The 13,444-nt window shown below is 40.5% G+C and overlaps 1 protein-coding gene across 6 annotated transcripts in view; it reads right to left on the minus strand.

Moving 5' to 3' along the window:
- Positions 1-13,444, minus strand: part of WNK1 (WNK lysine deficient protein kinase 1) — a 106,324-nt gene that overhangs the window by 12,562 nt on the left and 80,318 nt on the right. For 5 of the 6 annotated variants that reach the window (XM_075115875.1, XM_075115885.1, XM_075115858.1 and 2 more), the window contains 8 exons: positions 13,291-13,342; positions 12,988-13,128; positions 11,203-12,632; positions 8,468-8,551; positions 3,905-3,991; positions 3,136-3,205; positions 1,533-1,612; positions 325-977 (listed from right to left, as the gene is read on the minus strand). In XM_075115875.1, the coding sequence (XP_074971976.1) occupies positions 325-977; positions 1,533-1,612; positions 3,136-3,205; positions 3,905-3,991; positions 8,468-8,551; positions 11,203-12,632; positions 12,988-13,128; positions 13,291-13,342 (2,597 nt within the window). The remainder of the gene's footprint in view (positions 1-324; positions 978-1,532; positions 1,613-3,135; positions 3,206-3,904; positions 3,992-8,467; positions 8,552-11,202; positions 12,633-12,987; positions 13,129-13,290; positions 13,343-13,444) is intronic. The other variant, XM_075115850.1, reaches the window with a different exon arrangement.

Raw genomic sequence — 13,444 nt, forward strand, 5'->3', positions numbered from 1 at the left:
CAAATGAGACACCACTATTCCCACTAACCACTCAACTTCAGTGATATGCAAAAAGCTTCTATACATCCAGACTTATCCACAGTGCAGCAATCAGGTTAGAAAATTAAGCACAGTAAACGTGTATACCTTTGTTATAATTAGGTACTACTTTTCCACTAAAGAATCTTACTTCCCACACAAACACTGACAACGGGTCCTGACACTTCGCAAAGGTTAAGGCTTTTTAAAAGTTTACTGTTGTTCTTTGTCAAAAGTACAGATGAAATTCATATTAATCCTGTTACAGGTATTTCATACATGAGCATGCAAGGAAAAAAGCCTTACTTCTCCCGTAACCGACGGAGTTCCAATTTCAAGTCTTCATCTTCAATATCCGATTCATTGTCGCTGCTCATGTAGGAAGAGTTGAATGAGTTGCTAAGGCTCTGAACAGGGAGGCTGATCTTCGACCCCAGGGGCTGGAGGGAGTCTGGGCTCCCCGAGCCATCATCCAAATCCTTAGCCATCCCGCTTAAGAAGGCAGCCTCCAGTTCAGAGGACGGGCCGTTCATGTGTGGGGACTGCCTTGACTCCAACTCTTTCTTCAGAGCTGAAGAAGCAACTTGTTCCAAGTCCACAAAGAGAGGAAGAGTCATTGGCTCTTTCTCCGCACAGCTGACCTCATCCTGAGTCTTTGACACCGAAAAGCGCCCCACTTGATCCGTTGTTGTTGTTACCTGAAAGCGCCCGACCTTAGTAGGCTGACCAACATCTACTGGTAATTGCAGCACAGGAACTGTCTGAGAAATACCATCTACCACAGGCAAGGAAGTGTCAGGGACAGCCTCACTTTTCCGACTGCCGGCCTGCTTTACCAATGTACTCTCTGGGCTACTGCCAGAAAGAGATGAAGAATCAGTGGAGGTGGTTTCAAATTGCACCGGCTTAGTTACAGGTTTGTCACCCTCTTTTAGCACATCATCCAATGCCACGGATACCTAGAATAGAAATGCAATCATTCAGACTCTCTTAGTTCTTCCTTAACATGATGCTTTTGTTTACCTTAATAGTAAGATGCATCTGAGAGGGGAAAACAACTCATTTCCTCGCTCTGGCACAAAACAAGCAACTGCTTCCCTCCAAGTAACACACTGCCACACAACATAGTACTGCTAAACAATGTGGAGGGCTAACTCCAAGAAACACAGCAGGTTCAGAGGGGACTTCCTTTCACAAACAGGACATAATACAGTGAAGATCTCTGAGCGCCGTTAGGCAAAAAGCGGCTAATATTAAAGACCAAGGCCAACAGTTACACAGCTACAGCCTGACACGATGAAATGCTGTATTCACAATTCTAGACCTGCGCAATCTAGTGCAATCTCTTCCCTGAATGAAAATAACACCTGCACAAAGCACTGCATTGATGAGCTCAACGTGGCCATTTTCTCCTGACAGAAAAGCCCACCATGAGGCATGCTGAGCTGGCACTACGCAGGAACTGCTCAGCAAAGATCCTGTATCAACAACCAAATGAGTTTAACATCTCCTACCTGAAACCGTCCCATCTTAAGAACCCCGGCTCCTGCCGTGGTGGCCATGGCACTGCTCTCTCCACCACATGATGCTGAAGCTAAGGAAAAGGAGAATGGGATTAAGAAGAAAACGAGCAACAAATTATTTGAACTCCAACCATTTCTTTTTATCTACTTCAAACTCAGCTATCAGTTAACTCCTAACAGGCCTTTGGAATCGTGGAACCTTGCCTTTTTTATCAACTGTACTTTAATGTTGTGGTTTGATATTCTATAAAGTATTTTTCCATCTGGTAAAGTTTCCCTGCACAGTATACTTGCTCAAAGTGCACTTTTAGATAGCAGTAAAAAAGCACACAGATTTCAAATAAGGATATGAAATAGCCAGAAAAAAAAAAAACAGAACTGAAATTTATGTAAGAAAAAGCTTATTTTAATTCAATACCCACAGTGACTTCACAAACGCTGGGGACAATTTATTAATAGTTAAGTGGTAAGTTGAAGAAATGCTATAAGCCACGATTACTCAAAGCGGTCCACCTGAAGCTTTCAGAGATGGATTCCTACATGTTAGCTCCTAATTTTGTTGCTGTATACACTGGCAGTACAAGGTTACAAAGCTGAGAAATAACATTCTATTTTTACATCAGTTCTATTGGACAGCTTGCTCTGTTTATTAAGTGAGTTCTCAGATTGTTTACTTTTACCTTCTAAACTTCAGCACACAAAAAGCAACTCATTTCTTAGCAGGCAAATGAGTTCTACAGTCTAGCTCACCAGCAACGTACCAAAATGGGAGTATTTTATTTTCCTACTTGTTTTGTTAGCTTTTGAAGGTTTGTCATTGAACTTTAGAGACACATGCAAGTTAAATAACATTTACTAGATATCTCAGAAATAATCTTAGTATCACATTAACAGTTTCTTTTAAGAAAAAGGAAGACTTTTTTTCAATTAAAACAATTAGGGGAGTACTGAGAGGAAAGTCTCGGACTATTTCGCAAGTTGTTGGTGCGGGGGGTGGGATGGGGACCCAACAACTGACTTTAAGATTTGAAAATCACTGATAGTTCAGACTTCAGCTGTTGATCATCCAGTCAACCTTCAGTTGCTCTAAAGCAGGCAGAAGGGAGTCTGCTTTTCCTACTACCTTTTTAAAATTTTTTGTAGTTTAACCTTCATTTCTCTATTTAAATAGAAAGGAAACTCTTTTAGGTTAAGAAGAGGTAACTTTGATATAGAATATGACACAAAATAATAAGTCTTGCTGTTGTTGCCAAGAACATAACACAAGACAAAACAGTTCCTTCAAATCCTAAAGCTGTATCCTGTATGTTACTGTACCTTAGCAACATACTGGAGATTCTTTACAAGTCTTACTTTAGCATGTTGAACAGCACTAAATCCTAAATGAGTTACTAAAATACGCGTGTATCATTCACCTCTCTGGGCCTACAGAGGAAAATTTCAGTCTAGTTACTAAAAACTAATATGATCCTTAAGGAATTGCCATTGTATGACTTATTAAAAAACCCTGTATCCTTCCAAGTTGCTAGTCTATTCAATTTTGGATTATATCTGCATGCTGAGAAACCATCTAAAATAATCAAGGCTGCCTTACCATCCTTCAGAGACTGTGTTGCTGTGGACACCAGCCCGGTAACCGTTGTAGATGCTACTGAGGGCACAGACTGCAGATTCAAGGGGGAAAGACAAGATAAAATTAAGAGAATCAGCAGTTTGAGCAAATGCCAACAAATCCACCACACTGCATATTACATAATCTTTTATTTCCACCAGGAATAAAGTATCGCCCACGACAAGTTGAATGCAGGAGTTTTTAACCCCCAAAGCAAGCAACATCAGCAAGAGATTTTGCACGCCTTACAACCCTGAGGCTGTTAGCAGAACATTCCCTTTTGCTTTGCAGAAGTAATGTATAAGTAGCCACCTGGAGATCACAGTGTCAATCATTATCTTCATTTGTATAGAAGTTTCTTACTATAGCCTTTTAACATTTCAGATCCACACTTTAAACATCCCTCCCAAATTAAGACTGATGTATCACATACTGCTTGTTTAGTGCTCTTTCCCCTTATTCTACAGTCCCTTCCCCTTCTAGTTTGGTGACATTAATGACATCACCAGGAAAGCTGGATTAAAGACTAGTACTAAAACCAGCCTCAGGAAAGATGCAATCTATTGCAACATACAGATTTTTTTTCTGTTTTCATTGACTCAGTCCCACAAACTAGAAGATGACTCTTCATTTTTATTTTTACAAGTCTGAAGAGTGGTGTAGTGATATTAAAGGCTGTGACCTAAGACTGTGACCTTAAGAAAACACTTAAGTTTTTCAAGACTACTAACTGCCAACATTACAAACATACACAGGCAGGAGCAGATGTCACTGGAATGGTCTCTGGACTAAGGGTTCTTCTCAGCTTAGCATCCAGATCTTCCAGTGGCTGCTGGGACTGATGAGAAAGGAAAGAGTAAACAGCTGTCCAAGCTCAGAAGAAATACATCACATTTGAGAAACAGCCATATTTAACACTGAAATTTAAAGCAGTCAGTACAGCTTACATGTGTCTATCATGTTCCCTTCCTACATGTTTATATTTAGTATGTGTAGCACAGTAAGAAATTTAAGCAACACATTTGGTAAAAAAATAGAAAAGAAACATTAACTGGAACTTCTGTTTCTCCTGAAGTTAGCATAAATTTAGCATTCCCACTCTTAAGAACCAACTAAAGATGCTACAAGCCTCCAAGTTCTAAATTTTTTTCTGGTTGGAAGGTAAGAGGTAATTTGTATTACAGATTATCTAAAATCCTGAAGAAAGTAAATGAGGAAAAAAAAAAATCACAGAAAAATTAAGAAGATGCCCATAATTTCAAAAGCAAGCACAGATAAAGATTGAGAATATCACAAATAAAAAACCCAAACCAAAAACAAACAAAAAACCCAATCAACACACACGATAAAAAAACCACCAAACACTTAACCAGTTCACTCAAAGAAGCTGTCTGGACGGACTGACTTAGAGGAGCAAGGGCGAGGGACAGAGTCTCTCACAAGTAGGCTGTTTGAGTTGGCATCCAAGATGATTTTCAAACTTGGCCAATTGAATTAGGATGGGGAAGAGAAGAACAATTACCTAAACCTATCTCAAAGATAAGGAAAGTTCAGATTCACTCAAAATTAATTAGGGCCATATCCCCAAGATACATATGGAATGAGAAAGTATTGGCAGATGTTACTATGTTGTAATTCTGACCCAATGGAGTAGAAATTCCCATCCGAACTTTAGCATCATTAATCTTTCGAAGTCTTCTACACTAAAAAGCTAGATCTGTTTTTAGAACTGAAGCTGAGGCCATGGCAACATAAAAACATTACCCTCCACTTTCGAGAAACTGAAAGTTAGAGATACACAATAGCATAAAGGTGCTTTCAACAGGTTGCCAGCATCACATTCTTCCCAAATTGTGGGTTTCAAAACACAACCAAGAAAACCTTAAGAACAATAAGCCCCATAACAATTCCATTCAAACATAAAAAAGGCAGAAGATGCAGACTTCTATGATTCCATTCAGAAATACAAATGCTTAAGCAGACAAGTGAGCTAAGTTAATTTAATAAGACTGTAAAAGAGGACATTTCACCTGAAACACTGCACAATTCTCGCTTACGCTCACAAGAAGAGATTCGCTTCAGGTAAACGAAGAATTGAGATACCAGAATGACCAGGAAAAAGATTTCCTTATCAAAGGTACCAATGTGAAGCTTGAAAAATTAATTTAAATACCCTTCAAAATGCAATTAAGGAATAAACAGAACAGGTGTTTAAGACTCAGGAACAAACTGTCCAAAACTGGTCTTGAGATGACATGTACTTTGTCTGCAGATTAGGAGTCTGGTGCTAAGAGAAAAAAAGTTGTGTAATGAGCTACTGACAGAGCAGTAAGGAAGGCAAGCCCATCTACTCTAAGACAAGCCAGTAATTTTCCAGATAGCAGCAAATGCTCTTAACCGTCAATTAGATTTGATCCAGTTGGTCTCCTCCAATTTTGTTTCACTCCTGGACAGGCTTTAGAGTTCAAATAAGAAGTGAAACTAGGTAAGCTGTTTGCAAAGGACAAGCCTCAAAAGACCCATATTTATGCCTTTTCCATACCACAAGTCCAGCCAGAAATACCTATGACAAACAGGAAGAAGCCTTTCGCAGTGGTACAGCGGCTTGAGTCACATAAGTGGCTACAAGTGCTTTGAGTTTGGGGGAAAAATATTACTGATATACCCAGTTCCAAGCAATGACAGTAAAAAGGACTACTAACGTAGCATGACTGATTTTAACCAGCTGCTTCCAGGTCCATTTGCTACCCTTGCTCATAATAGGAATGCAGGTAAGAATTATCACCAAACTTTTGTCGCCTCCTCTTCAGCAAAACCATGCTTTTAAAAGAACTGGCTGAAAGGCATAAATCAGCTTCTGCCTCCAGCAGCTGGAGGAAGTGTTGCTTGCTAACACTGCCACCTGACAGCTCTACGTAAGTCAATCAGCTTCTTGCTCAGTCTGGAGGCCAAAGACACCCATTTCCTGATTACTCACAGGGCAGGAATACAGCCCTCATCCAGCCTGCTAGAAAGAAGCTGCATAGAACCAAATGCAGCCACACTCCTTTCCATGACAGGTTTCAAGAGCAATACATTCACTTTCATAGCTTTCTTACATAAAGAGCACAAATTTCTGCCTTTTCACACTGAATAATACCTTCCAAGGAGTAGACCGATTCTCATTGCTTACAGAAGATTTAAACACACTTTAATTAAAAAGAAGATACAACCAAGAAGTAGTTCTGGACACACAGGCCATCTGCAAGGACTCCTTGATTAAGGTCACTGATTTGCATTTGTTCCATCAAGATGAAGACCACAAAGGTGGAAGAGCAGGAACAGGACGAGATGTCAACTTTCAGCACACTGGCTTAGGTCCACTAGACTGTTTCTGTTCTAACCTCCTGGACATACTCTATGCAAACTTAGTCTTAGATTTTTAAGAGCTCACAAAATGATGATAGTTACTGAGAGAACTAGAGAAAGTGTTGAATAAAGACAGAGCTTCTGCACAGAGAGCACTGGAGAAGAAAAGCTGGAAAACTTGAATACGGAGTACTAATGTCATAACCAACATAAAACTACATGAAAGCAGCTAACATGCCCGGCTGCTCAACTTTACTCATGTCTTTAGAACCAGATACCATGTTTCTCACATTTGAAAGAGAAATGGAAACACTATTCCAATGGGATCTTTGAAGATTAGTATCCTACTACATGAATTTCAGTTTTTCCAGTTTTAGCTGTAGAATGAGCCATGATAGCTCATTAACCAAAGTTGCCTTAGCACAGTTTAAATTTGTTAGAAAATTGCACCATTCCCTTTGCATGACAGTCACCTTAAATCCTTTCAGATAGCAGTTTTCTCATCAAGTTATTGTACATCCCAAAAAAGGAACAACCTGTAAAGAACTAAAATGACCTTTTAAGTTTAAGTTCTCTTTCACAGGTGAAACTTGAATTCAAGAGCTCCATTGCAAGAGATGAGAGGGAGAATGTTACTAGATTGTTACAGAGGGACTTTATCAAGGTTAGCTCAGCTCAGTCTGCACTAAAATTCTCAGTGGTCAAGAAAAACAAGAGAAATCAGGCCATAACGCTAATAAGTGTTGTACAAATTTTCATACTGTAGCTATTGTATTGGAATTACTTTAAAATTACAGTTAAGACTTAAGGGAGTAATTCCTTTCTATAAAAGGACCAACTCCAATGCAAGTGTAGCTTTTGGACACATTCTAATACTATTCACAGTAGATTTCAGCCACAGGTGGAAGAAGTTAATACTTTAAGAAGCACACGTACACAGGAAGCATCAGATTTAAGGCAAAATTATTCTGAGCCTTAAGCAGGCACCACTAGGTACCCACTTGAATCATATAATCTTTACAGGTTTGAAAATGAAACTGGGATGGTAATTCTGTGCCAAGTGGACATTACTATAGTTCTATAGAAAGCCATCTGTGTTCACAAACCACTTTCAAAAAGTTGTACAACTCTATCTCAGGATCGCACGGGTTTTGTCTGGTTATTTTTTTCAGCTTTTCTTTGCATATTAAAGTGTTGCTGTGTTACATCTCATTACACAGCATTGAAAAGATCAATAAACCTGCTTTGTCTTAATACAGTTCTTTCAAGTACAGGGGTGGGGGGTGGAGGGAGGTTTCTGATTTTTTTAAGTGAAAGGGAAGACTAAATTTAGTCTTTGTAGTCTTGAGCTGAACACCTGCCCAATTTACAGGCAAAACATCCAAGCTACCTATTGGATACAGGACAGAATCTGAGCAGGAGAAGCCACTGTTACATTTCAACTCATGTTTATGATCAGGAGCTTCAAAGACCTTTTGCAAATCTGAGAGCCTAGTGAAATCAGAATGTAGTAAGAACTGGGGGGAAAAACACAACGAAAACCATAATTCACAAAGCCAGCAGTTTTGCATTTTCATTAATGTTTGATTGTTTTATGTACTGCTTCCCTAAAGAGCTATTATTTTGCTACTCTACCTTTTTCAAAAAGAAAATCGGTTCGAGTTTTATGCACACACTCACCTGTGTTATTTAAAAAAAACACCTCTAAAGTTCAGGTTACACACTAAAAACCCCAAGCCTGATTAACTATTCCTGTGCTTCAGCCACTGGGAAGAGCATCCCAAAGGGCAAGCTCCATATCCAGTGCTGAAGTGGCTCTGGCCACTGCTACAGTTACACGAAAGGGGTTACTCAGTCAAAAGAAAAGAAAAACAAAGACATTAATAACATGCAATAGAGAGTTTAATCAAAACATGCTCTTTGAAAGGAAAAGCAGCAGATAAAATCTGCCCAAGTCGCATAGCACCTGAGTTAGTGAAGGTCCTGGAAAAGGTGGCAGCGGCTCACTGGATGGAGTGCCAGCTGGAAGTTCAGAACCTACTGGTAGCACCTATGGATAACGAAGAGGAAACGCGAGTCCATCAGACATGGAACAACAGAAGGATCAGATACCAGGCTACAGTCAGTCACGTCATACAACAGAAGCCTCAACATGTTTTTCTGTAGAGACTTCCTTCCTGGAGGGTTAGCATAGAGTCTTTAGAGATCTTTGCAACCAAGTTGGGGGAAGTTGTTTGGTTTTATTTTTTAATCCAGATTATTTTAGTGGCCACAATTTCCAGTCTAAACAAGCTGCTGTGTCCAGGAGCAAAGTATCTTGCGGGCATGTCTGCAAGAAATGCTACAATAATTCTTCCAAAAACCAATCAAGTTTCCAAGAAGCTTAATTTATAAATGGGTACAAGAATGCACTCAATCTCCTTACGACAGATCTATGTTAACTGCCCATTAGCAACAGCAAGCTACAAGTTTCTGGCAAATCGTTCCAAGCAATATGACTTGAGAACAGGAACTGCCAGGCCTGAGGATGTCTCCACTTGTTGAGAAGCAGATTTATAGACCTCTCACACCAATGTCTTGATACATCACTTTTTCTGAACCTGAAGGGTGTTGTTGACCCACAGAAGATGACTAGGCCATGCAACTGGGTAGGAGGAAGTCATCCAGGTTATATGGAAGAGGTTAGAGAGACTGGAAAGGTTAGAAGGAGGCATCAAAGCCTTCCCACCAGGTCAGATAGCACATTCCAGTTAGTTATTTCCATTGTTAGGGAAGTGGGAAGTTCTAGGAATTAAGCGATCCATTACACAATTCTTATTCTCAGCTGCAATCTTGAGGCTTGGCCATGACTTTGAAGTTTGAGAAATACATGATGGCCTTATGAGTTACAGCATTGGTTGGCTGGCTTCCTTTGTATGACAGTGGGCACTGCTGGATATGTGTAATTGGCCCAAAGTCTACTGCAGTCCTCAACAAGCAGAACCAGTTCTAGCTTGCAGTCATGTTACCACATCTTAACTAATGGTTCAAATTGCAGCAGTAACTGCTCAGTGGAGGTACGCTCCATCGTTATCTATCCTCCCAAAAATGTTCCTGCTGAAACTACACAAAGTTGCATTACCTCAGCTTTTCTGTGCACTAGGAACATATACATGGACATTACCTGCTCTGAGGCATGCTGAATTATTAAGCTGTAGTAAGTTAATCATTTAGCTTATAAGAGGGAAAACATACTTTAAATAAATTCGTAAGACAAGTCAAAACACATTTAACTGTCTAGGTTAACAGGTTGGCCATAAACAAAATGAAACACACACATACAGTTTAGTAAACCCCATAAAACTAAAGCAATAAACTCCTTGAAGCGCAAAACCAACACAAAAAGTCAAACCGAAATTACACTTTGAAAAAAACCAAACTAATTGATAAGCAAAAACTTCAAAGAGGAGGTAGTTTTCCCACAACCAACATCAGTAACCCAAAACATATATTACATTTAAACCCAAGCCTTTGTAATTACACATTTGCAGTTAGCAGGTTTCTAGCTGCTCCTGAACCAATACTAGTTTTTATTACTTTCTAATCTTTCTTTTCTAATTCTTGAATTTATTTCTATATAAATGAAAGCCTCTGTGTCTAGATTCCCCTCCCAACTCCCTGGGCACTTACTCCTCCGTGGCAGAAATGTTCTACTTTGAATACAAAGAGTACAAGGGAAAGACTACAGATGAATGGAGATGCTAGGAGCATTAGCTCAGTTCAAATGGCCTGACACCGCTTAATAGCAAGGCTGGCTGAAGACAACCAACACAAAGTGTCGGTGAGTGGAAAAGAACAACATTACAGAAACAAGAAGTCTGTGTGAAGGTTTTTGGTTTGTTGAACATCTGAAATCTTGTTCAACCTATTTCCATTTAACTTTGAAAAGGAAAGGGCTCCTAATAGTTTAAAATATTGAAATGCACTGTCTCCCAACACAGGGAGCCATTTAAAAGAAAATAGGTAGTCTAATTTCACCTACTGATACTTCTGGTTAGCGAGCAGGTAACACCATCCACAACATGTCTCAAGTTGTTACTATAGATCATTACTATTTCTTTATGGAAGAGTGTTTGTTTCAAGGGCACGATTTCAGTAAACAAAGTCTGTTTTCAGATATCCAGATATCTTTTAAACTTATCAAAATTGTGCTTTTGCAAATCTAACATTTGGAAGGAGAATAATATCCAGGCACTACATAAGCACCAGGAGTTAAAAAAAGACACCACGACACTTTCAGTCTATCCTGACTACTTGGTGAAACATAAGCACCCCATCTCATCCTAGTGATCCTGTACAAGAAAAAAAAATTTAAAGCAAGCCTTCCAAATTCTGTTTCAAAAAACAATAGCAAACCCACAAAAAAAAAAAAAACAAACCATGGTTGCTTCACTCTTTGTAGTTTAGGGGTAGAAAAAATTAAGAGATGCTACAGAGCCCTCTGAAGCACAATATGGAATTGGACTTCCCCCCCACCCCGATATGGACACATTAAAACTCCTCTTGGGACACATAAAAACAACCAGAGCATAAAACTTTCAATATTATGTTAAATGAAGACACCTCTGCCCAAATAAATACTTTGCTTTATCAAGGGGATTTTGCTCAAGAAGGCTATTTCCTACAACACTTGAATATTCACACAAACGCTGCATTTCTTACCGGTACCCTGCTAAGAGGGGGCTTTGAAGGAGAGGTTCCTGGTTTCACTACTGCTGTTGCAATGCTGCTCGATGCCGAAATATAGCTGACTGGGGTGATCACTTGCCCAGGAGTGGCAACTGGAGTCAGCACTGGCAAGCCAGTGGGTCCAAGAGGCAAACTGCTCGGAGGTATACAAGTGCTAATGGATGTCAGGGGTTTAGTTGGTGCAACAGCAGTGGTTGGTATCCCAGGAATAACTGTAGTTTCCATTACCAACGATGTCTCCAGAGATACTGACGGATGCGCTGTTCCCACGTTACCGTGTTCACTGAAGAGAGAGCGTAGCTTTTCTTCCAGGGTCTTTATATCATCAATACCAGGAGCTTTAGACTGAGCATCAGCATCAGCCTCCAGACAGTGAATATGAGGCTGATTGGGTAACGGAGCTGGCTGAGGCTGGCTGTGTATCAACGTTTGCTGTACTGCAGGCAAGTTAGTAACTGGTTGTGGTAAGACACCAGGTAAGGGAACCTGGGGCAACATGGGTGTTGCACCTGGAATCTGGGGTAGGACGGGTGTTGATGTAATTCCTGATGGGACAAGTAAGGGATGTATCACTGGCTGAGTGACTGAACCACATATGCTTGTTGCTGCTGAGGACGATAAAGGTGCAGAGATTGGAAGAGATAAGCCAGCTGCATTGCAGAGCTGTGATTTATCATCCATAGACTGCCCACTCTCAGGTAGTGACTGTGGAGCACTTACAACTGTTGTTTCTGCCAGATTGGAGACAGAGCCACTGCTACTAAGCTGAGGAAGCTGCAAAGCCACATTCTGAGACAGAGACAGGGCAACAGATGTCTGTGGTGCTGCCATACTACTTCCAATCTGAGGAGTAGACTGAGATGTCACAGCTGGTGCAACGACACCAAGGCCAGTGACACCAGGAACCTGGGTAGATGGCAGTGCCAAAGAAGACGGTGTGCTGATACTGGGGGCAATGTCTCCAGTTACTGATTGAGCAGGCTGGGATGTGGTAGGTAAGGAGAAAGAAGCAGGGGCGCTCACACTGGAAGCGACACCAGTTGATGGCTGTCCAGATTGTGAGGCTGGAGGTGGAGAACTAGAGCTTGGCACACTTGCACTTGGTGCAACTCCAACAGCTGCACTTTCTGAAGGCAAAGTAACAGAACCTGGAAGAGAAACACCTGTGCTGGAGGGAACAGATATTGAAGAAGCAGCCACAGATGCAGAAGGTGCACCACTGCCCGCCATGGTAGAAAGTGCAGGTGGAAATGGCGCTATTGTTTGATTGAACACTGGAGGAGCTGTACTAGGTCCTTCTGTCATTTGAGCATGCCCCATCTCAGAGAAAGCTTGCTGCAAGCTCAGTGATGATGCCGAGTGGGAGAGATTCATTCCAGGACCATGCAGTGGAGAAGCAGCAACTGGAAGAATGGAAAAATGTCAGTCCACCTGGAAGAGTTCACCACAGTATTATTGTCTATTGCTAGACTAAGATCACATTTACCTCTCAGCATTTTAAAGAAGTATTACAAATCCAGGCTCACATGAAAACAAAGAATTAAGGTTTCAGAGTCTCTCAGACAGCCCATCAACACTTTTTTCCCCCTGAGAATACCGCACAGTATCACCTAAATTATAATGACTTCTTACCAGCACAGACAGTTCCTTATTTCCTCAAGTACTTTAAGAGGTGTTTAAGAAAAGTTTCATTAACTAACTGCACAGTTCTGATGAACATGTCTTAGCCATCAGATTTTAAGAGTTTAAATAACTTACCCATATCCGGAGTTTCTTTTCCTCCAGGAATAGCAGATGTGAAAAAGCCCTGTTCTTTTAACCGACTCTCAGGGACAGGGCTGACAATAAACCGTCTTCCTGCAGAATGGACAACCTGGGTAAAGGAGCTAGGAGGAACCCCTAAACAGAAAGAAGCGACACATTTAGTGATACATGGTTGTAACTAAACACATAACCTGCAACATGGAATGTGCACTCCATCATACAAAATAAAAACTTGGCTGCACTCATCCGCTGAAACAGAAAAGGTAACTGTTGAAAAAAAAATCACAGAAGACTTACCTATTCTTTGTGGCATGGAAGATGTAGGATCTGGCTGTTTGAACTCTAATTTCTGTAAAGTAAGATAAAATTTAAAGTTCTATTCTGAAACAGAAACCCACAAGATAGTTCTTAAAATGCTAGCTGACTGAAAAATGTGGGCGTTTATGGTAAG

The sequence above is a fragment of the Phalacrocorax aristotelis genome, chromosome 1, assembly GCF_949628215.1.
Source record: "Phalacrocorax aristotelis chromosome 1, bGulAri2.1, whole genome shotgun sequence".
In the NCBI taxonomy this organism is placed as follows: Eukaryota; Metazoa; Chordata; class Aves; order Suliformes; family Phalacrocoracidae; genus Phalacrocorax; species Phalacrocorax aristotelis.